Source organism: Ammodytes marinus (genome assembly GCF_949987685.1).
Source record: "Ammodytes marinus genome assembly, chromosome: 7".
NCBI lineage: Eukaryota > Metazoa > Chordata > Actinopteri > Uranoscopiformes > Ammodytidae > Ammodytes > Ammodytes marinus.
The window spans coordinates 31107791-31132900 of NC_137211.1; the positions used below are offsets into that span (position 1 = coordinate 31107791).

Below are 25110 nucleotides of genomic sequence, written 5' to 3' on the forward strand. Positions count from 1 at the left end.
GATTCTGAATGATGTGAATTTATCTTCCTCTTTCTGTCTCTATCTTTCCTTCTTCAGTGTTTCCAACTGGTTGAGAATTTACTTGCTGTGGTCAGGTGGCGCAGATTGTGAGGGCGCGGTGCGTGATAGGGCAGAAAAAAATGACTCAATCAAAGGTTTTTGAACTATTTATTGATAAACAATGACGTTAAATTTAGAAAGGAATATCTATTGAAATATTAAACAAACCAGATTATACGGTTGGGCGGTATCCAATTTTTGACACCTATAAATTGTCCTCAAATTATACCCCGGTAAACGGTACTACCGTATTTTCCGCACTATAAGCCGCAGGTGTTTTAATGTTTAATTACCATATGTAAGAGTTTGTGCACAGAGGGGATTGTCGGGAAAGAGATGGCTGCTGAGGAAGCTCCAATTTATTAACATTTCAACAAACAAGTTGCATATTTGCATAACGTATTCAAGTGTTACCATTTAGTGTAATAGTAGCTACTAGGGATAGGCACGAGTAGTGTTTTCGCTACTCGAGTGATCGCTTGCATTCCTCGAGGATCAATCGATTCTTCGTTAAACATTTTTCTATTTTTAGAACGCAACGCATCTGTCTGCAGAATAACGGTTCACCGCAGTAAAGCGCTCAATGCTTATGTCAAACAGTCACAGTTGCCATATGATATTAAGGATTTTTTTTTCACAAGTTTAAACCACCTTTTCTTCACTGAAAGTAATTAAATAGACGGGCCACAATTTAAACCGATCGAGTAGGTCTGCGGTGGGGAGAAAAAAAGCATGGGCTGTAGTTGTAACAAAAAAAATTGCCTAAGTCACCATTTAAAATAAGAAGGGCAGCAAATAATATAAAATTATTGTCCTACAATTTAAATACATATAAATAACTAATCAAAGCAGTAGACTTAGTTGTATATCCAACCGCGTAATGCTCACTCCGTGTCCGTGAATAATTACCGCGACTACTGTAATTCCTCATTAACGGAACGTTACACCGGTCGGTTTTTGAATCTTATCCCCATTTTCCCTGTTGAAGGCTTCTTAACTGTTGTTGGCTCGGAGCGAATGTGCCTGAAGTAAGCCTTGCTTCTTCTTTACTTTTCTTTCCAAGCGGAGAGCACCTTGCATGCTCACCTGGAGTCTACTCATTACTAACTGAGGGTAACAGGTGTCATCTCCCCTTTTTATAAACGTAACTTTATCATCTGCTTTGAAATAATTGGAAAGTTATATTCCTGAAAATGTTCTGGAGAAAGGAGAGACCGTGTTCAGCTCCGCGGTGCCGTGGAGAACACAGGCTGCGCTGCGGTGGCACGGAGGTGGCAGTTATTTGCAGTTGCTGTTTGACACAACGCTCAGTTTATTGCACTTGAATCAAAATATTTAATTTTGTTAAACTTTATTATATCCGTTTTGTACACGTATATAACATTTTAAAATAGGGGCGGCCCTAAAAAAAAAACTATTTTCCTCATCCACCAATCCAGTTAATTTGAAACGAGGAGTACTCGATTACTAACGCCCATCCCTAGTAGCTACAGAACATACAGTGTCGTGCGAAAGTTTGTGAACCCCTTGAGCCTTTTGGAATTTTATTTATTTTAACCATTATTAATACATTTTTTTCAATACCAGTATTTTTTATATGAAATAACAGATGTTTGTTTATCAATTCAACATTTTTATTTTCCAGAAATCAATTGTTAAAATAGATAAAACAAATTATGTGACAAATGTTGTATGTGCAAAAGTTTGTGAACCCTAAGCTGCATTGCTTAAATCGAGCAAGGTAAACGCAATCAGGTGGGCCAAACTGATTGATGAAATAGACCAATGTAGTGAGAGACCAAACTGAACCCATACAGGTCAGACATGCTCAAAGGGGAAACAATCTCAGAGGATCTCAGGAATAGAGTTTTGATGTTGCACATTTGTCTGGGGACAGCTATACATTCGTATAAAAAAGTTTGAACTCCATCGGCCCACCGTGAGGCAAATCATCTACAAATGGAGAGCTTTAAGAGTGACTTAACATCTGCCTAGAAGTGGACTTCCTTCAAAAATATCTTCAAGCACCACAAGAAAAGGGATTTTTCAGGTAAAAGCCAACCCACACATTACATCTGGAGATTTGCTGACCATTTGCCATCACCATTCTTCACTTGGGAGAAGGTTCTGTTGGTGGTAGGCAGAGTTGCGTTTTTGCCCAAACATGGCGGTTTTGGTTATGACCAAACAGATACATTTTGGACTAATCTGTCCACAGAATAAGACTTCAGGTATCTCCAGGTGCTCTCTGGCAAAGCTGTGACAAGCAGTTTTGTTCTTTTTTGAGAGCAGAGGCTTCTTCAGCAACCCTCCCTTGAAAGCCATGTTGACTGAGTTTTCTTCTTATTGTGGAACCATGCACATCTGTCCCAGATGTTGCAAGAGAGGTCTGCAAATCACTAGATGTAATGTGTGGGTTGGCTTTTAACTAAAAAAATACTTTTCTTGTGGCGCTTGAAGATATTTTTGAAGCAAGTCCACTTCTAGGCAGATGTTCAGTCACTCTTAAAGCTCTCCATTTGTAGATGATTTGCCTCACGGTGGACCGATGGAGCTCAAACTTTTTTTGAATTAATTTATAGCTGTCCCCAGACAAATGTGCAGCATCACAACTCTATTCCTGAGATCTTCTGCGATTTTTTTCCCTTTTAGCATGTCTGACCTGTATGGGTTCAGTTTGGTGGGCCTAAACTGACCTGGTTTTATCTAGTGGCGCCCAATTTTTTCCCTAAAGATCTCTCATTACATTGGTTTATTTCATCAATCAATTTGGCCCACCTGATTGTGTTTACCTTGCTCGATTTAAGCAATGCAGCTTAGGGTTCACAAACTTTTGCACATACAACATTTGTCAAATAATTTGTTTTATCTATTTTAACAATTGATTTCTGGAAAATAAAAATGTTGAATTGATAAACAAACATCTGTTATTTCATATAAAAAATACTGGTATTGAAAAAAATTAATTAATAATGGTTAACATGAATAAAATTCCAAAAGGCTCAAGGGGTTCACAAACCCGCGGGGCACGGGTGGCCTTGATTTTCAACTGACAAAAAAAAACATATATGTTTTTGTTTTTTTGCTAGCGAGCGTGATGTGTGCTTGTGTATGGTCATAACCGCGCGAAATGCCGCGATTTGCAGTAAATAAACGTCCACATGTGTCTCTGTATGCTATTTAAAAATAAATCACAGGTGCGCCGAGATCGTTTTCCTGTATGTGGCAGTGCCACGGCGACCACTGCCATACCATGGCTTGAACCGTTCAGTAATGGTAATGCCAGTCCAAAAGAGGTATTCTGCGACCGGCACGCCCGCCTCCCCCCTATAATTTCACGACAGGTATTGCCTTTACGGCAGAGGCAGGTAAAGCTAAATATAGTTGGTCTTTATTGACACTATATCACAACATAACGCCGTAAATAAATGGATTTATTCATGTCTCTGGTCCTTTCCGTTGTAAGGATATGTGCGATCTGTTTGTTGTTGCTTTTGAAATGACAGATGGATAGGATAGGATTTACTTTATTGATCCCCAATGGGGAAACTGGTTTGCCACCATAGTCTGTACAACATACAACACAGGAATACAGTAACAACATAAAACAAGCATAGTCACAGGGGGAGTGTGGTCCACTACCATAGTAAAAATAGAAGGTTAAAAAAGGGAATAAATAACAATATAACAATACTATGATGTGCAAATGAGCAATGTGCAGTAATCAAATCAAATCAAATCAAATCAGCAGTCATGATTAAAAAGCCTAGCTGCTGCAGGAACAAAAGACCTCCTGAATCTATGGCTTTATAAAACAGTCGGTCTTGCTCCGGTCACGGTAGTTAGCCTAGCCTCCTGAGCAGGTCTGACTGATCGATAACAGCGAATTAGCCCTGACTACAGAGGCAGGTTGCTAAATATAGCAGGGGGTGAAACTTTTGCCTAGTGCTCGCTTAGCTCAGCTGGTCACTTATGAAACAGTAGAGTTCAGCCGAGTTCGCGTCCCGCCCGGCTTGTTTCTTTGCATCTCTTGACTTGACATTTAGAATTTTTTCACTATATTTTATCAAAGTAGGCCTACAGTTTCCTATCGTTTAACACTGATTCAGTGTCATAAACCTTGTTGTACTATTTGTGTGCCACTGTCACCTGCCATTTATACTAATAATAATACTATTATTTAATTTATATGCGCCTTTCAAGACACCCAAGGTCACCTTACAAAGCATACAATTGTCATAAAATCATTAAAAACACGACATTGTGGAAAAACAAAACAACAAAATAAAATTATATAAATATGATAACTTCTACATATTTGGTCCAAAAAACTTCAGTATCAATCAAGGATGCACACCTATCGCTTTCTAAATCCACGTTTATGTAGGTTGAACAGGTGTATTAATGAAGTTTGGGCTTTTGAAGGTTTTATTGCACCTACTTATGAGTGTAGTTCACGTCAACTGGGTTACGTTAATTAGTTTATCTTTCATCTCTCTGCCGTGGCTGTGACTGCACACGCATGTTTGTCTGTTGCGTGTCAGCAGTGCTGGCTGATACACACACACACTGAGTGGGGCAGACGGATTCTGCAGACTAGCTTTTATCTTCTCCAACTAGTTTGTTATTTCTGATTTGAAATCAATTAATGCGTGTTTCCAGAAAACATTGAAGTCATTTTTCCAAACAAAAAACAAAACTAAAACATGTTTTTCTCCCTTTCCTCCATTAATCCATTGTATCCTTTCCCTCACACTGTTGTCTGTCCTCCCTTCCACTTCCTAGATGTCTGTTTTCCCCCCAAAACCGTTTGTTTTATCTCCCTGTTGTCCTATTACTCCGTTTCCATCTTACGGCCTCCACACACATCCTACCTCTACTGCGCGTCTACCTCGCGTCTGCGTCTGACTTTTTGTCACTGACCCTGTAATCAACCTAGAGCGAGCACACATCCAACCTCAGACGCACTGCTGATGCGCGTCGGAGGCACGTCTGCAGCGACGCTCCCCTTTGCCTCAGGAGGCTCGCTTTCAAAATAAAACTTTCAACAAGCGAAAATGTGGCAAAAAAATCAAATAAAAATTAAAAAGGCAAGGGGGCGTACGGATTACTGTCCAGACTCAATATTAGACTCAATGTAAATCATATGCATCATAAATTACACGAAAGAACTTCATTTTTAATGGGAATTATCTATGAAAACTCTATGTAGAAAGACAGGGCTTTTAGAAGCAGCTGCTGAGACGTTCCATGTGTGTTTGAGAAAAGTCCGAGAGACGCAGCAGTAAGGTAAGGCGACGCGCTCCAGAGGTAGACGCAGGATGTGTGCAGAGGCCGTTAGTCTTCATCATGCTGTATTTCTTTTTTTCCACAGATACCAGAGAACTACTGGGAGAGATGGATGGCATTGATGTGTTACTGCAGCAACTATCTGTAAGATTTAACTTTTGCTCTTCCATCACCTTTTACCCATCATATATTTGAGCCTTGCATTGGTAAAGCCTCTCCAGACCCAAGCTTGAACATAAGCAGTTTTATGTGTTGTGAACCACAAATCTAGTCCAACCCCGAAGCCACTTACTTACACCATTTTTTGATTTATGTTCTGTGACATTGCATTGACCAGAATTGGACATCCAAATTATTTATAATTATTTATAATCAACTTAATTAGCTATTAAGGTTGTCAGTCACCAGCATTTTGGTCGTGGCATGTTCTCACACCGAGTCTTTCTGTTCTCTTAATTATAGTACGAACATGGCTAATGTCTCTGTCATGCAAGGCGTATTCCCTCTCATCATTAAAGGAGCACATATTGCCAAATATGACCCAAAGCCTTTAAAAAATCCTTCCAGTGCAAAATGCCTGGCCAGGTTTCCTTTCTTAAAGCTTTGTTTCTCCTGCCTTCCCTCTAAGGTGTTCAAACGTCACAACCCGTCCACAGCAGAGGAGCAGGAGATGATGGAGAACCTGTTTGATGCTCTGTGTTCCTGCCTCATGCTGCCAGCCAATCGGGACCGCTTCCTCAGAGGGGAGGGGCTTCAGTTAATGAATCTCATGCTCAGGTCAGTCCGCAGTACACACTAAGAATTGCCAGCAGTAGGACTCACTCCTTGATTGCTATTAATATGTTAGGGGAGCATTTGGTATTTCAAATTTGGATGCCCTTATATGCTACAGTCAACACTCACTTGGTATTCATACCTGCAAACTCGTCGCTTTTCGGCGAAAATCGCCGTTTAGAATCAAAATATATGACCCACGTGAATCGTATAGATCCGAAGAGTTTTTGTTTTTGGGAGGGGGGGGGGGGGGTAGCGGCAGCTGCCAGAGAAGTCAGCCAGCGCTTCCCAGACTGGACTGTGTGGGCGAGTTACCGTAGTGTGAGACAAGGGAATATTGTTATCTTGGCAATAAAACATCTTTGGTAGACGTCATGAGTATTGTCCAATCAGCGTTAAGATCGGGCACAGTAAAGCATCACTGCTGCCGCTGTGTGTTCAGACTTTAGAATTGGCTAAAAGTCTCGATCAAAGCCCTTTTGATAATAAAAAATTAGAGGCTTTGATTAAACACTGTCAATGCTTCAGAGGTTAATGTAACAGCCTACTGAAACAGAAACTATACGGAGGGACGCAGCTCACTGTATTTAGTCGCGTTGCCAGTTTGCCGACATGGCTCTCTGTTAGACTCGAGACATAGAAAAAGATCGCGGAAGCCGTTCCCGTAGACAAAGTTAACGGGCAGGATATCCCCGACTGATTTCATCCATCAAACCACAGAGTTTTTTCTGAGCGGCGTCTCACTCGCTCACTGGGTCTCCCGGGTCCCGGTGATTTTCACCGTCACAGCGATCGACTCGCTGCTTTGCTGGGGCGGAGACTTTGTGTGAAGGTGATTTAACATCACGGTCGTAGACGAATGTTATAACTTTATGCTGCATAGTTTGCACTGCACTGTTGACCCACACAGGACTCTTAAGCAGAGGTGGGCAGAGTAGCCAAAAAATGTACTCAAGTAAAAGTAAGTTACTTTAAGATTATAATTACTCAAGTAGAAGTAAAAGTACTCATAAAAATTATTACTCGAGTAAGAGTAAAAAAGTATGCAGTGAAAAGACTACTCAAGTACTCAAGAGTACAAGTAGGCCTACTGAATTACTCCAGATTTATTTTTGAAATATACAGAGCAACACAAACGGTACAGAATAGACACGAACATAATATAAAACAGCAATGTTCAAATAAAGATATGTTAAATAACATAATTTTAAATAAAACAATAAATAAGGTATTTAAAAATCAAATGAATAACCCTTGAACTCAAACAATAATAAATGTATTATCTGCCCAATTAAATACATCACCCTTCAAATAAAATGATAATAAATTAGGCTTGTCCAAAATTATATTAATTAAAACCAATACACTTATAACACTGTTGCAATTGTTTTGCACATACACATTTTAAAACAAATTCCTACAATATGTCACTGGCCCTGAGAAAATTATCTAGGTTGTGTTTAGCCCCAAAAATATAAAACACACAAAATTAAACTTCGTTACACATCAAAACCTGACTGGCACACTCACTCAACGTATGAAACTACAGAGTGGCTGAACAAAGAGACCACTCTCAGACTGTCACACAGCCAGACTGGGGCATGCGAAGTGAGTAGGCTACAGGGAGAACAGGACATGTGTCAAATAAGAACAGTTTCTCTGTAATTGCGAGTGTGTGGGAGTCTGTGTCACTGTGATTGTGAGTGTGTGATTGTTATTTTGTGAGTTAGTGTGATTGAGAGCTTGTGAGTGTGTGAGTTTGTATTTGAGGCCAGGGGTGTGGCTATTGCTCCTCGGAATCAGCGGTTTCTTCCATTTTCTCGACTCACCCAGATAGTCTGTAAAATATGCGTTTAACCTACATGGCACGGCCACGGACACAACATCGGTGCGGAACCGTAGCCTTTAAAAAAGTCCGCGGACATTGTTGAGCCCTATGACAACATGAGAACACTTGTCATGTGACTGAAGTGGCTGCATTTGATTGGCAAGCTTTTGTAATGTGGTTTTTATTGGTTGAAATAGTCACGTGATAGAGATGTTGGCTGAAGACGTCCCGGGGGAGAGAAATCATGAGAGAAATAGCTCTCGCATGTAATAAATAAAATATATAAAAAAATAAGGTAACGACCGTCACGTAGCCAAATGGAACGGCGTAAAAGTACCGTTCTTTCTTCAAATATTTACTCAAGTAAAAGTAAAAGTATGTTGCAATAAAACTACTCCTAAAATTACAATTTATTCAAAAAGTTACTCAAGTATTTGTAACGGAGTAAATGTAGCGCGTTACGACCCACCTCTGCTCTTAAGTGAAGCTGACAGTTTAATGAGCGCACATTGCAGAAATGAAGTGTCTGCAGTGCGCTCACAATCAGAGCCGACCGACAGGCCCCCCCCCCCCCCCACCCCAATTTATTTTTATTTTTATTTTTTAGTTTGTGTGTTTGATATTAACATCATATTATTATATCATACAAAAAAATGAATACAATGTTTTGATCTAGATAGCCTAGTTAATAGCCCAATAATTTAATCTGTTCATCTGGGAGGTAATCCAAGTTTAACTGATCACGTCACGTTCACGTCCAGTGTGTATTGAGTTTATTTAAAAACATTTGGAAATGGGGCTCAGATGCCCATGCACTGTATAATCTATTTCAGCCTCGTCTGTGGAAAAAAAGATAGCTGGACAACAGAGTTCTTCTGCTTCATTCCTCTCACTGCATTTAAATGTATTCATTATATTACAGAGAAATATGTCCCATAAAAGAAAAAGAGCACCAAGCCCAACCCAGAGGACCCTGCATAATATTTTATTTTAAATGAACATTTTAATGGAAAATCCAAGAAGCTTCTAATTCATCCGACCCAGTGTCTCCAAATTATTTGTTCACACAAAATTCCTCAGATTTAGCCTCTTAATTTCCCTCTCAAAGTGCACCAGATTCATGCATTTCACTTTAAAAAGTTTAAAAAAAATCTCCCGGGGGGGCGTACCCCCGGACCCCCCTAGGAGGGTCAGGATCTCAGCTGGCTATTATTTTCACCCAGCTGGACATTGGAGGCAATAGTGGATAACTCTGGTTGTGTGAATGATATTTAACAATAGCCAATCGTTTGGACAGCGAAAAACACCCGACCCCCCTAGAAGGGACGGGTGTTTGTCACCTTTTTCACCTCCTATGAGTTTGCAGGTCTGGTATTACAGTTGAGTTTTTATGTTAACAAATATTATATTTACATTCAGTGTTACTCAATTATAGGGGTGCAACAAATCACTAAACTCACGGTTCGGATCGTGTTATGGTTTTTGAGTTACGGATCGGATCATTTTCGGATCAACAACAACAAAAAAGGAAACGATAACAACACAAATATGACTTTGGTTTCAATAACCTCTGTTGTTTTATTTAAAAAATCCACAGTGAATTAAAAATGTACTACTTCACCGGTTTGAATATGAAGGTGTATTGAATTCTGAGATCCTATGTAGTATAAATGTGCGAAAAAAAATTGAAATCGGTTCATCCTAGCCTGAGAAAAGGCAGAAAGAGTGTTTTTTTTAACCCTATATTTCTCTTTCTCGTGACATCACAGAAAGAGAAATATAGGGTTAAAAAAAACTTACTTTGTAAATATTACTGTGATGTCTTTTACTGTGACATGACATCACAGTAATATTTACAAAGTACGTTGTTTTTTTTGCACATTTATACTACATAGGATCTCAGAATTCAATACACCTTCATATTCAAACCGGTGAAGTAGGCCTTTAAGCATGGATAGTTGAGACTGAGTGTGCAGTGTAGAGAGAAAGATAGGCAAATAGAGGGAGGAAGAGACAGCTTTATTTTATAATCACGTGAACACACCTGTTTTTTTTTGTTGCAAAGGCTATTCACCAAATCTGCGGTTCACGTGTGTGGTTGGTCCGTATGGACCACGGATCAACCGAGATCCGTTGTATGGCCCTATGGTATAACACATGTGTATCCTCCCTCCTAAAACACATACAAAGCAGATTTTGACAAGTATTTAAAATTGTGCCATGTTGTGTAGCTAGCGAGCTAGCGATACATGAACTGAATAGATTTGAGGTCAAAGGTTACTGCAACCTTACACATTGTGAGCATAGACGGCAGACATGTGACCTTAAAGAGTCATTAAGACACATTACACACATTTATGATTATGAAGCCTTTACCGCTTGTGCACCCCTGTAGCTACTAATAATCACGCCTCAGGACACGTAGATTTAAGGCTTGGATCAATGTCTCATTATTGGAATGCAAAAAGCCTTTTCTGTGAAATCCACCACAGAGGAACCGGACGAAGAGAAATACAGAAAAGGTGGAGAAAGAGAAGACAAATTTATGACTTTGCTACTAATGGTTTATTATTAAGGATGCAAGACAATTACATTTTGAATTCCTTTCATTCTGCCTAACACAGATACAAAATGCAGCCGGTCAAATTATTACTTACACAAAGAAGCATGAGCACATCACCCCTGTGCTAGTTAGTTTTTTAAATTAATATAAAAATTTTATTGCTTGTTTTATTTTTTTTTCTTCATTTTCCTTTATTTAACCTCGAAAGATCAATTGAGGGGTGACCCTCTTTTACAATGACGTCGAGTTTGTACAGATACACAATATACAATGAGAATACATAACAAGTTTACACACACACACACACACACACACACACACACAGACAACAACAATTTAAAACATTCAGATCAATTGAATGAAAGAGACAATAGCCTAATTAAAACAGTTACAAGTGTAGAGGGGCTGATTCAAAATAATAATTTTAAATTGGTTAACAGTTATGAGTGTATTTATTTAAATTGTATGTTGTAGGCTGTTCCAGGAGTCAGGGGCACTATGGCTAAAAGCGGTTTTACCAAGCTCAGACCGGGCATAGGGGACATATAACATGAGCATGTCAGTTGAGCGGGTTTGATAAAGCCCATCTGAGATAAGCAGCATTTCTGTCAAATAGAGTGGTAGCTTTCCAGTCAGAGCTTTATATATAAAAATATGCCAATGTGCATCACATCTCTCCTTAAGGGAGGACCACCCAACCTTTTCATATAAAACACAATGGTGTGTATCATAAGCATCTCCTGTAATGAATCTCAAAGCACAGTGAAATACAGAGTCAAGGAGTTTAAGGCATGAACGAGATGCATGCCGATACACCACATCACCGTAATCAAGGACAGACATAAAAACTGCCTCAATAATCCTTTTCCTACTGAACAACGGGAAGGTGGCTTTATTCCTATAAAAATATCCAATCTTTTGTCGCAGACGACAGACAAGGTTTTTTATGTGAAATGTAAAAGAGAGTTTTTCATCTATCCAGATGCCAAGATATTTATATTCAGTGACTCTTTCAATATGAGATCCATTATTTGTGTGAATAATAAGATCATTAAAATGTGTAATTCTTGCTCTGGAAAAACACATATATTTAGTTTTTTCTGTTTTAAGGACAAGCCTGAGATCCACTAGACAGTTCTGCAGGGTGTTAAAAGAGCACTGTAGGTTCTGAACAGATTGTTGCACTGAATCAGAAATGCAATACAGTACAGTGTCGTCCGCATACAAATGGGCATGGCAGTTTTGTAGTGATGAAACAATGTTATTGATGTAAATTGTGAATAGGACTGGACCTAAAATTGAGCCCTGCGGAACACTATTTGTAACTGTTAAAAACTCAGTTTGGTAGCTTCCCAGTTTTACTGACTGCTGTCTATCAGAGAGATAGTCCCTAAACCAGCTACATGTAGAATAATCAAAACCAATTTCATGCAGCCTCTCTAAAAGCAAATGGTGATCTAAAGTATCAAAAGCTTTTGACAGATCAACAAAAAGTGCTGCGCAGTGCATTTTTTTATCGATAGCTTTAACAATATTGTCTTAGACCAAAGTGACAGCAGATACGGTACTGTGGCCTGCCCTAAAACCAGATTGAAATGGACTCAAAATGGAAGCACTGGATAAAAAGGTTTTCAACTGAGTATTAATGACTGATTCTAGAATTTTTGCCAGGCATGGGAGTTTGGAAATTGGCCTGTAATTATTGAGATCACTTTTGTCACCCCCTTTATGTAATGGAATGACGTGAGCTTTTTTCCAGACTTTAGGAACAATACCAGAGGAGATGGAAAGATTAAAAATATGGGTTATTTGTAGGTCAAAATTATCGCGTTAACGCAGAGTGATAATTTCTGGAATTAACGCGTACATTTTTTTTATCGCAATTAACGCATGTGCAGAATGATCCGCCCCGTGCATCCCACCGGCTCTATACTACAGTCACTCTAAGTTGTGGCTGACCCAGGATCAGTAGCTGCGCGCAGCCAAACATAACATCACGCTAGCCCATGCCGTGTTTTAAACTGCTAACGGTCACGTCTGTGTCGGGGGCATAGATAGTTTATAAAATCAACTGCCGCGGGTGACAGTTGATGTCGGGAGCAACAGGAGGAGAAACATTGTCCGCTCTATTCAGAGCACGCGAGGACACAAACGTCTGCAGTTTTCAGAGGTGTGTGTGAGTAGACAACATAACGTCGCCTTCCTGGTACAAATGAACAGTCCCCTAGGACGTGTTCGCGCGTACAAACGTACACACACACACACACACACACACACACACACACACACACACACACACACCGCGGACTGTAATCAAGTTGTATTCAAGAATGCACAACCTATAGATTCACAAAATAAATGCCATTATATAGCCTATATTTGCCCAAAGACATAGTAAAGAGACAGACCAATTGAATTATGGTGTGGTAGGTATATATTTTAGTTTGATTTAAATTTATTTTCAGTATTAAAACCATCATTTGGATTTTTAATTAATAACAATACTAATTTTAAATGTACATATCCACCTCCTGTCCTTTATCTTTCCGTTCATACAACAATATATAGAGAAAATTTGAATTTTTCAAGCATATTTCGAATGGTAAAATTAATCGTGATTAATCCACAGAATCCTGTGATTAATCTGATTTAAAAATTTTAATCGTTTGACAGCCCTAGTTATTTGTTTTGATATGATCAGTGCAGAGAGATTTATTGAAAATGGGTCCAAATTGTCCTCTCCCATGTACTTCTTGGGGTTAATGGCAAGAAGCGCATCTACAACAATACTTGTTGAAACTTGAACAAGGCTGAAAAGAGGAGTTTTAGAGACAGGTGGTATGCTATTTTTATTTAAGGTGGTGGAAGGCGTAGATACTCCATTGTGAAAGAGTTTACCAGCAGCTATAAAGTGTTTATTGAAAGCTAAACCAATTTATTTCTGGTCATTTAAAGTCTGATCATTTATTTTTAACTGACTGGGAACAGTGCTAGGATTATTTTTGTTATAATTCACAGCCTTCCAAAATAGGCCCTTGTAAGGGCTTGTAAGGCCCTGAATGGCCTTGCACTGACATACATTTCTTATTTTCTGGCCTGATAAACACCAACTTCACAATCAAGATCTGCAGATGGAGCAGGGTGATTTGAGTCCCCACGCTTTGGCGCTCCCTGTCAACTCATATCAGACCCACAAAGCTCATAACGTCCTTTTAAATTGATTCTTATGACTTTTTTTTAATTTGAGTTTTTATCCCTATTATGTTTTTGATCTCATTTACTGTATTTTCTGTATCTATTTGCTCTGTGCTTAGGCATTTGTGTGCTGTCTTTTTGTTCACTTTCATTGGCCATGTCTGGTTATATTTACCCTTTATTAAACACCATGTAATAGTGTGTAGAAAGGTGCTATAAAAATAAATTAAGGTAAAATGTAAAAACATACAAAGATGTTAACATACTATGGGATCCATTTTGCTCAATGTTGACTCCCCTGAACAAAAATCATTATGATTAAGTAGTAGTACTGCTATAGAAGAACATACAAATAATTCTTAAACACACTGTTGTGTCGTTAGCAGTTGACTCAAAACACCAACGGTTTATAGCAGCTATTAACTGTGGAAAAAACTTCTTAGGCATTGTCTTGTCTAGTATATCTGACTTCAGCATAATTTCCTTCCTCTGCTACAGAGAAAAGAAAATGTCCCGGACCAGTGCTATGAAGGTCCTGGACCATGGGATGATTGGAGCAGAGGGAGCAGATAACTGCCACAAGTTTGTGGACATCCTGGGCTTGAGAACCATCTTTCCACTTTTCATGAAAACCCCCAAGAAGATGAAGAAAACTGGTACTTCAGAGAAAGAGCATGAAGGTCAGTCACTCATTAGAACAAGGTACCAGCAGACAAGATCTCTTCACAAAGGCTGCAATCCGGCTTTAAGGCCATGTTGAGATCAATTACCGCAGGGTTAGGGTTATTATTGTTTAATGTAATGCCTTCAGCAGCAGATTAAATGTTATGATAAATAATAAAAACGATGTTAACCAAACCATTGGGGTAAAAGTATACCAGACTACCTCCAACAGCGTCCCATCCTTACTGTAAACAGTTCGGATGGTTCCCCGCTTTCTCCTCCTGAGGTGCCGGACGGTCTTCCAGAGACACTTTGGTGCCGACCGAAAGTCCCTCTCCATGATTTCTCCGTACTTCTCTGACACCCGCTGCTTTGCCTCTGACACGGCAGAGGCTGCAGACCTTCGGGCCTGTCGGTACCTTGCAACTGCCTCAGGAGTCCCCCGGGATAACATATCCTGGAAGCACTCATTCAGTCGGATGGCTTCCCTGACCACCGAGGTCCACCACGGTGTCCGAGGGTTACCACCCCTAGAGGCACCTAAGACCTTGAGACCACAGCTCTCCGCCGCGGCTTTAGCAATGGAAGTTTTGAACATCGACCACTCGGGTTCAAAGCCTCCAACCTCCACAGGGATGCTAGAAAAGCTCTGCCGGAGGTGCGAATTGAAGATCTTTTGAACAGGGGCCTCTGCCTGAAGTTCCCAGTTCACCCGCACTACCTATTTGCATGCTGCAGCTAACACATTTTCTTTATTGATTAAACTGTTCTTGTGACTCGATTAATCAGAAAATGTAAATCAATTGATACAGCTCTATAATAGGTTGAAAGGGTGGTAATGATGGGTTTTCACGTTGCCTTTACAGTGATCTTATATTTATTTGATGGTAAATGCGGGGGGACATTGTCTTCATTCAGACTGCTGAAATTTTTTTATTTTCTGTAATTAGACAGCAGTTGTTAGCTAAAGTGCATTGAATATTTGATATTCAAACTTAATAAAACTCTTTACAGAGCATACTGTTGTGTAGTTTGTAGATTTACCAAGGTATTGGTGTTCATTAGAGGTCTTAAAATGTGCAGATACCCTGAGAGAGGCTACTTGCTTCCTAGCTTCTGATATAAATGAGTATCACTTTATGTTCAATAAACAGACAAAAAGTAAACTTGAATGAGTCTCATTGAGTGACACACAAGCTAAGCTTGGGTTGTAATACAGCTGGACCCCCCCAAAATATCGCCTATATGTATTGTGTTTTAGGTCTTAAATTTAATTCAAGGTGGTATTAAAAAGGTCTTAAAAAGTCTTAAATTTGACATGCTGAAACCTGCAGATACCCTGTATAAATCATCATGCTCCATCTATGAACACACAGTCTGCATAATGGTTCCACGCCACAAAGAGATGGAATAGAATGCAAATGTGCAGCATTTAATTTTGGAAGCAATATTCCATAATTGATTGATGTGATTCTATGTGTTGAGAGTTGCAGAGTGTCTAGGATTTCCCTCTGTCTCCATTGATTGGTCTAACAGCAATAGGCCTAATCAGAAGTAGGGCTAGCCCGAATTATTCGAATATCCGAGTATTCGTTTGTTAAATTAGTATTCGGAGCTCAATTCAGTATTCGTATTTTATTTTTATTTTTTTCAAAAAGTTTTTTTTTATATATTTTTTGCAAAGGTAGCTCAAACTGCAGTATATTTTGTCAGCAAATAATATTTGGATACACAAGTTATAAAACAATTGTAAAATACAAATTAGACGTTAATTTAAAATATATTATCGAATTATTTGAACTTTGACCTAGTTGGCCGCTGACCTTTCAAAGCGCAACCGGTGATATCAGCTGTAGTAGGCTACGTGATGTTACCAGAGTGAGGCAAACTAAATGCGGCACCAAGCGCAGGAGGGAGAGAGAGAGTTCCTAATAACTCTATAGGCTACCACACCATTAGTGCGATTTCGGAAGGAAATTAATGCTTGGCGTAATGCTAACGTTAGCTTAGCTCAGCTGTTTGTTTACATTCAGCGCTGCTATTGCCCATCATCAACCGTGACTTGCTTGCATCATGGGAATAGGCGGTCAATAATGGATATAATATGGACACAAAAGACTATGAATATTGGATCTTTGTATGGATTTATAAATCGCAGAAAAGATGCACGTTCCTGGATGAATTGATAAGCTCCTGTACGGGTTACGATGGCGCAGAGGACAGCTGATTTGGAACGGAACAACAGTGTTCTCTTCCACGGGGAAAAAGTAAGGAACTCCGACTTTACTACTGTTCGAAAGTTATTAAAGCATCAACAAACTACGCAGCTTGCTGTCTCGGCTCACGCACTCGGTTTCAGTGAGTACATTGGCATTATTAATGTTGGTTTGATGGTGTTTTTTTTTAGAACAAGTATTCGGATACTTGCTCGGAAAATCTAACAAATATTTGAAGCCTGTAAAATGGTATTCGTGCCAGCCCTAATCGGAAGCATGTCAAAATACATGGCGTATTGTGTGAGCCCTCCTTCTCAGTAACACCACTAATGGAAAAATACTGTGTATCAAGTGGTTCTGCAGAATAACACAATAACACTGTAGATTATTTAACTATCAGCAGCCTTAAACAAAAGTAATTGGGAGGTATAGGGACCTCTCTGTCCTTCTATCCTTACACTACTTTTTCTCACATTCATTCCATGGCTCTGTCTCTATCATATTCCTGGGTGCAAAGAAATATTCCTGTGAAATCCGTGACGCAGTCCAAATGACCAGGGATTGCCACGCTATACAGTCCCCTCCAAAAGTATTGGAACATTGAGGCCAATTCCTTTATTTTTGCTGTACACTGGAAACATTTGGGTTTGACACCAAAATATGAATGAGACAATAGATCAACATTTCAGCTTTCATTTCCAGGTATTTACATCTGGATCTGATAACAAATAGACTTAAAATAAATTAAAGTAAATAAGACTTAATATTTTGTTGCAAATCCTTTGTTTTGATGGAGGATCTTCCAATCAGTTTGGTTGCATCTTTCTTTAAATTGGCAGACATTTTTTTCTGTAAATTTCTGAGTTCATTTTGCTGTTGCCATCATCTGTTACATCATCAATTAAGATTAATGAGCCCATCTGAGAAGAAGCCATGCAAGCCCAAGCCATGACATTGCCTCCACCGTGTTTCACACGGTGAACATACCTTGTATGTTTGGGATCATAAGCAGATCCTTTCTTTCTCCAAACTTTAGCCTTTCCATCACTTTGGTAAAGGTTCATCTTGACAACAACACAGTAACACATGATTGCAACAGCAAAATGAACTTAGAAGTCTACAGAAACATTTTGTCTGACAATTTAAAGAAAGGTACAACCAAACTGGTTGAAAGATCCTTCCTCATGCAGCAAGATAATGATCTAAAAAAACTGCAAGAACAACAAAGGAGTTCATCAAGGGCAAGAAATGGAAGGTTTCAGACTGGCCAAGTCTAGTTCCAGAGTTAAACCCTATAGAGAATGCATTTAACCTGCTAAAGAGGAGACTGAAGAGAGTAACCCCCCAAAAACAAACAGCAACTGAATGAGGCTGCGGTGAAAGCCTGGAAAAGCATCACAAAAGAAGAATGCAAAAGTTTTGTGATGTCAATGGGAGTGCAGTTATTACAAGCGAAGGATTTGCAACAAAATATTAAGTCTTATTCACTTTAATTTATTTTAAGTCTATCTGTTCCAATACTTTTGCTCACCTAAAAATCTGGTGTTCCTTTACAAATACTGCTTTCTTCACAGTTGTGTATCAGATCCAGATGTAAAATGAAAGCTGAAATGTTGATCTATTGTCTCATATTCATATTTTGGTGTCAAACCCAAATGTTTCCCGTCTACAGCAAAAATAAAGGAATTGGCCTCACTGTTCCAATACTTTTGGAGGGGACTGTATTAGAAAAATTTAATTGAGACATTGTAAGTGATAGATATAAAACTGAAAGGAAAATAAAATAAATTACATTTATCTGCTGATGAATATTCTAGACACCACACTGCTGTTCACCTTGTTTTGAGGGTCTCGGTTTATTGGTGTATGGGCTCTGTCATTACCTGTCAAATGGGATTGTATGACGGAAATTGGTGGCAGCCGGGTACATTTAGATAGCTAATGATGCGAGCAACCATGAGAGGAACCAGAAGTAAACAACTCATTTACATGGGGAGACACAGTAGTCATTGCTCCGTCTCCAACCCAGAATTATTTTTGCTTGTGTTATGTTTGTTTTATGGAGAGAGAGCAAGCTCACACATGGAGGGAACGAAGCCCTTTGTTGTTCATATGTTTTGAATGCGACACAAACACAAGTGTAGCAAATGCCCTTATTGTGAACCTTATTTACTAATGTATGCACTTAAATAGGTAATGAGTTTGGCACTCTTACAGAAAGAGACTTGTGATAAAAAGAAAATGGCCACATTGTGTGGTTGCATAGTTCTGTTTGAAGTATGTACAGAGCAAAACAAATATGGAGACTTAAATTTGATGGAAATTGGATTGCTTTCATTAAACCTCAACCAAATTCTAGCAGTTGCATGTCAAAGATACAACAATGAGTTTTGTCCGCCCATTACTTTATCACAATTATCTGTCTTCTGATGTTAGCAAAAAAGAGATGTAGAAAGCATCACTACATAGCAGAATATATAAGACTAGATAAGAGCTGTAATAGAGAAACTGTGTATGGATTGAATGATATGGTGGAACTTAATGTTGGATATTCCAGTCAAAGACAGTGCATTAAATGGAGCTGCAATTTCATCATCCCCAGAGCTTTTTGCACAGATTGAGATCAGTAACGTTTTACATTACACATGTTTGTTCTGTAATCTTAATATAAGTGTCTTTCAGAGAGAGAGATTTACTCTAAGATCCTTGTGTAAAGACGCATCAAATTAACATCTTACTTAAGGTCTTTCCTCTGGTGAGGATTTAGCATCATCGTTTAATCTGTGTAAATGTGTACTCTAATAAAATAGACCGTACATTTAGATATATGAATTATTTAAAACCCTCTGGGGTCTGCAGCCATTTCTGGTCAGTTTGGATATATTATCTAATAAACCTTTTGTGCCCTGTGATGCACAATCAAGCTATGAACATCTTTTTTTTTCAGGAAAACCTGGGCTATAAGAATACATGATGCAGTGATGTCAGTTAAATGTCAAAATAGTTATGGGACCATGAAGACCAACAAAAAAACACGCTAATTTAATTTGACAGATATCTGTTGATATGACACCCAAATCAATAATAAACATGCATTTATAAGGCCAAAACACTTCTCCTGTGTGTTTGGAGTTAAAAAATGAAAAATAAACATAACTTATAGGGGTGGGGAAAATAATTGATTCTTCGATGCATCAAAAGGCAACGGCAGTGTTAAAGACACAATTTTTGCACACTGGCAGTTATCAATGCTGCTCTATCTCTTTCATTCACTCAGTGGCTCTCTCACCTCTTGTTCTCTTATGCTGTCAGCTCAGACATACAAGCGTGGGTAGTTCACCCTCCTATTCAGGGTTTTTCCTGGCTCAGAATGGGCCTTTGGGGGGTCAGTACGCGACCGACTTTTTTTGGGGTCGCGACAGTAAAGGCAAACGGTTTGTGTATTTTAAGAGGGGTGTTGGGTTGGGAGAGGGGAGTTTCTGTCCAGCTCAAGAGCATTTCAGTCAGCCTGTCAATCACTGTGTTACCATGGAGCTCACTGACGCTTATGAAATCACAATAAACAACCTGTAGATATGAAGTCAAAATACTAATAATGACTAGGCCTACCTATTTAGGCCTAATACTTTAATTGTTTCTAATTGATCTAAACCATGGAAGAAGGTAGGGCTGCTCGATTATGAAAAAATCATAATCATGATTATTTTGAGTAATCACATTGTGTTATCACGATTATTAAAGACAGTTAATCATTGATTTAAGAACATTATGCATTTATTTTACTTTTAACAAGGTTTTTTTCTAATAACACCATGACTTTGGACTTTAAACAAAGGCCTAATTGAACTGAAAACAGAGAATAGAAATAGGCTAAATAAGTGAAACATATTTTTAATAATTTAAAAAAAAATATGTCAAAATAAAAATAACCAGTTGTAAATGGTGTTGATAGGGCACGTCTTTTGCTAGCATTGAATGTAAGGGCATGATTTATTTATGTCATGGAGCTGGCTGGATAGGCAGTTCAGTTGCATTGTAGTGTTGACAGTTGTGGTGGCAGGAGTTAAGGAGCTTTAAACTTCCTGTGTTTGTATTCATTGATTGCTTGGTCATAGACCACTATGACTCGACTTAAAGTGAATAAACAAATTGGTCGGGATGTTTAGAGGTGCAGATCAGGTCGAAGGCTATATCACTTTTCTTTCTCTCTCTCTGTCTCTCTCTCTCGGTCGCGTATGTCACGTTACTCGCGTGTGACAAATCTTGCACATTATTTTAGTCTGTTGTGAGTCTGAAGTGTTTTCAGACAACACAATTAGTTTCACCTTTATTCTCGTCATCTAGAAGTTTTTCAAAACACCCGGCAATGCGCAACATCTCCCTCCTACTCTGGACGAGCCGATAGCTAAACTCAGGTGAGGGAGGGGCCGAGCGGAGCTCACGGCTGAAAGGGTTTGCTGCATTTATAAGCCTGCATGCCCCAGCGAGCGGAACAATGATAGTTTAATAACGATTATCCCCGACCTGATTTCTTTTTTTACAACTGAGATTGCAAGTAATATGACTGGAATGGCGCGGAAATGGAAACACATTTGGAGCCGTTTTAAGTAGATTTGTATTTATTTATCTATATATATAAAAAAAAAAAAACACTTTGGCGTTGAGGATTTTCCTTTGGCGGGCGCTAAAATTCCTTTGGCGGGCGCCAAAATTTTTTGAATGTAGGAAAAACCCTGCTATTATTGATACTAGTCTAGTACTAGTCTTGTGTAATATTATGTTTGTTCATAAATCATACCTGCAAACTCGTCGCTTTTCGGCGAAAATCGCCGTTTAGAATCAAAATATATGACCCACGTGAATCGTATAGATCCGAAGAGTTTTTGTTTTTTGGGGGGGGGGGGGTAGCGGCAGCTGCCAGAGAAGTCAGCCAGCGCTTCCCAGACTGGACTGTGTCGGCGAGTTACCGTAGTGTGAGACAAGGGAATATCGTTATCTTGGCAATAAAACATCTTTGGTAGACGTCATGAGTATTGTCCAATCAGCGTTAAAATCGGGCAAAGCATCACTGCTGCCGCTGTGTGTTCAGACTTTAGAATTGGCTAAAAGTCTCAATCAAAGCCCTTTTGATAATAAAAAATTAGAGGCTTTGATTAAACACTGTCAATGCTTCAGAGGTTAATGTAACAGCCTACTGAAACAGAAACTATACGGAGGGACGCAGCTACAGGTACAGTCCCTTTATTTCGTCGCGCTGTCAGTTTGCCGACATGGCTCTCTGTTGGACGCGAGACATTGAAAAAGATCGCGGAAGCCGTTCCCGTAGACAAAGTTAACGGGCAGGATATCCCCGACTGATTTCATCCATCAAACCACAGAGTTTTTTCTGAGCGGCGTCTCACTCGCTCACTGGGTCTCCCGGGTCCCGGTGATTTTCACCGTCACAGCGATCGACTCGCTGCTTTGCTGGGGCGGAGACTTTGTGTGAAGGTGATTTAACATCACGGTCGTAGACGAATGTTATAACTTTATGCTGCATAGTTAACTTTGCACTGCACTGTTGACCCACACAGGACTCTTAAGTGAAGCTGACAGTTTAATGAGCGCACATTGCAGAAATGAAGTGTCTGCAGTGCGCTCACAATCAGAGCCGACCGACAGGCCCCCCCCCCCCCCCCCCCCAATTTATTTTTATTTTTTAGTTTGTGTGTTTGATATTAACATCATATTATTATATCATACAAAAAATTGAATACAATGTTTTGATCTAGATAGCCTAATTAATAGCCCAATAATTTAATCAGTTCATCTGGGAGGTAATCCAAGTTTAACTGATCACGTCACGTTCACGTCCAGTGTGTATTGAGTTTATTTAAAAACATTTGGAAATGGGGCTCAGATGCCCATGCACTGTATAACCTATTTCAGCCTCGTCTGTGGAAAAAAAGATAGCTGGACAACAGAGTTCTTCTGCTTCATTCCTCTCACTGCATTTAAATGTATTCATTATATTACAGAGAAATATGTCCCATAAAAGAAAAAGAGCACCAAGCCCAACCCAGAGGACCCTGCATAATATTTTATTTTAAATGAACATTTTAATGGAAAATCCAAGAAGCTTCTAATTCATCCGACCCAGTGTCTCCAAATTATTTGTTCACACAAAATTCCTCAGATTTAGCCTCTTAATTTCCCTCTCAAAGTGCACCAGATTCATGCATTTCACTTTAAAAAGTTTAAAAAAAAATCTCCCGGGGGGGCATACCCCCGAACCCCCCTAGGAGGGTCAGGATCTCAGCTGGCTATTATTGTCACCCAGCTGGACATTGGAGGCAATAGTGGAGAACTCTGGTTGTGTGAATGATATTTAACAATAGCCAATCGTTTGGACAGCGAAAAACACCCGACCCCCCTAGAAGGGACGGGTGTTTGTCACCTTTTTCACCTCCTATGAGTTTGCAGGTCTGATAAATGCACGGGTTATATTATTGCACAATGAACAAGTTCAGCCTTTCAGTCCTTAATGTGTGTGAGTCAGTGAAAGTCCCAAACTATAATATATATACAATTAGTAGGGACTCTCTTTCAGACACTAGCCCCTTTTACACAGAGATTGCGGCATATTGACGGAACAACATCACTCCAATATGCCGGCTTTGCTTGCTTCTGTGTTATTTACACAGAACCAAGCAACGCCGGCCTGCTGGCGCATCAGTAGTCCCTTTTACACAGCGCTCCGGAATGAAAGAGGTGCTTGTAAACAGCGTCAGGTGTGACGTAAACATTTAGCGCCGCGCCGGTCAGCTGCTTTACAACAACAACAATGGCCGGTGAATTGAGAGCAGAAGTGCTGGAGCTTGCAGTAAGAGGGCCGTATTTTACTGTCCCCACGATGTGCCAGTTGATCTCGCTACGCGCTGAGTCCAACATCACTGGGACAGTTAACCAAACTGACTAAATCAATCCGACCGCTTCACCTCTGTGTGTGTGTGTGTGTGTGTGTGTGTGTGTGTGACAGGTTGGTTGTGAGCGAGTCTCTTTGTGAGGGCAGCGATCTGCCAATCAGACATACACATACACACAGTGTGTGAAGTCACGTTACTGTAGACAGAAATAAAGTGTGGATATACGCTCAGACTTAGGATAATAATAGCGGCTACTGTTTTGTGTTAGCAAAACAGTAGCTCTGTGGCTAACAGCTGAGCCGGAGCCTTCAGTCAGCTGAAGCAGATAGTCTAGCGGGGCGAGCAGACTATTCCCCCGTTACTAGGTCGACCTTCAAGCTGAACAAGAGCCCTCCGCTGCGCGTCGGGCTCCTGCTTCAGCTCGTCGGTCTTTATTTCTAGCAAGTGACCCGTTCGCTATACTTTATCCCTTACTTAGCCTAGCCTAGCTTTCCATTGTACAACTTCTCCTGGGCAGAAATAGACTCATACACTCTGCAAAATGAAGCGCGGGGGTTTGGATTGAGCAACGGACCTTATGATCAGCTAGATTATACACCGTTCCTTTTATTTGGTGATTTTTACGGGACATCAGGCCGCCGTGGTTAATGTTAAACACACGTCCTTCAACTGCTAACATGGTCGCATGTTTAGAACGTAGACTATGGAACGTCAAACGCCCCCCTGTTCCGCAACAACAAGCTGGAGCATTTAAACAGAGAGGCGGAACTGATCGTGTCGGGAATCTTACTACCCCCCGAGGTAGTAAAATTCCCGGAACGATCACTCGCACCTTTCTTCCCTCGTTCCGCAACTGTCGCATTTACACAGCTGGGGGGAGGGCCGAAAGGCCGGCATATTCCCGGCTTTCACTGGCTGTGTAAAAGGGGCTAGTGATGCAGTCTCTATAACCCCTTGCAGACTAGCCTGTGTGCTGTTCTCCTGTCATTCACTACAAGCTGTACTTCCTCTAGCTATCAATCAGTGACTGAATCCAGGCCACTCAGGGTTATTTCAATGTTCACTTAAGCCATGTTTCCACAGAGCAGAGCGGGTCGGAGCGGTTCAGTCGGCTTATTTTGGCTTTTAATTTGTTAAAAGTTGGGAAGGGTCCCAAAATAAGCCAGCTAAATCGCTCTGAGCCGCTCCCATTTTCGGTACTCCTCCGTTGGGGTACCAGCCGCCTGAAAGGGTGCCGAAAAGGCGGAGCTACACACTGCCGTCCGTTATTTGGTCGAAAGAATCTTTTCCGCATTAAAACGAGGCATTAGTGATATGGTCCCAATGGGGCAATGCTGAGGCAAACGGTGAATAGTAGAGGATAACTAGACACTTGGCTTAAGACTTAAGCCTGTTACATACTCCGCAAGAAGAAAGAACAAAGTTCTCGGTGACAGAGCTGCGAGAAGAAAATGACGTCATTTTCTTTCCGCAGCTTGTCCGAGAACTATTGTGTGATTGGTCAGTCTGAAGTCAATGCGGAAAGCAAAGTGCCCGTTTTAAAGAAATAAGGAAAATCAGCTGGCGCTACTGAGTCAGTTACTATGGTAACAGCGCGTGAAGTGTGCCGCGGTGAGG

At 40.0% G+C, this 25110-nt stretch overlaps 1 protein-coding gene across 1 annotated transcript in view; it reads left to right on the top strand.

The window, feature by feature from the left end:
* ctnnbl1 (catenin, beta like 1) overlaps nt 1-25110 on the top strand; it is a 117443-nt gene that overhangs the window by 33389 nt on the left and 58944 nt on the right. The window contains exons 9-11 of the mRNA XM_080030604.1: nt 5435-5493; nt 5978-6126; nt 14208-14389. Of these exons, the coding sequence (XP_079886730.1) occupies nt 5435-5493; nt 5978-6126; nt 14208-14389 (390 nt within the window). The remainder of the gene's footprint in view (nt 1-5434; nt 5494-5977; nt 6127-14207; nt 14390-25110) is intronic.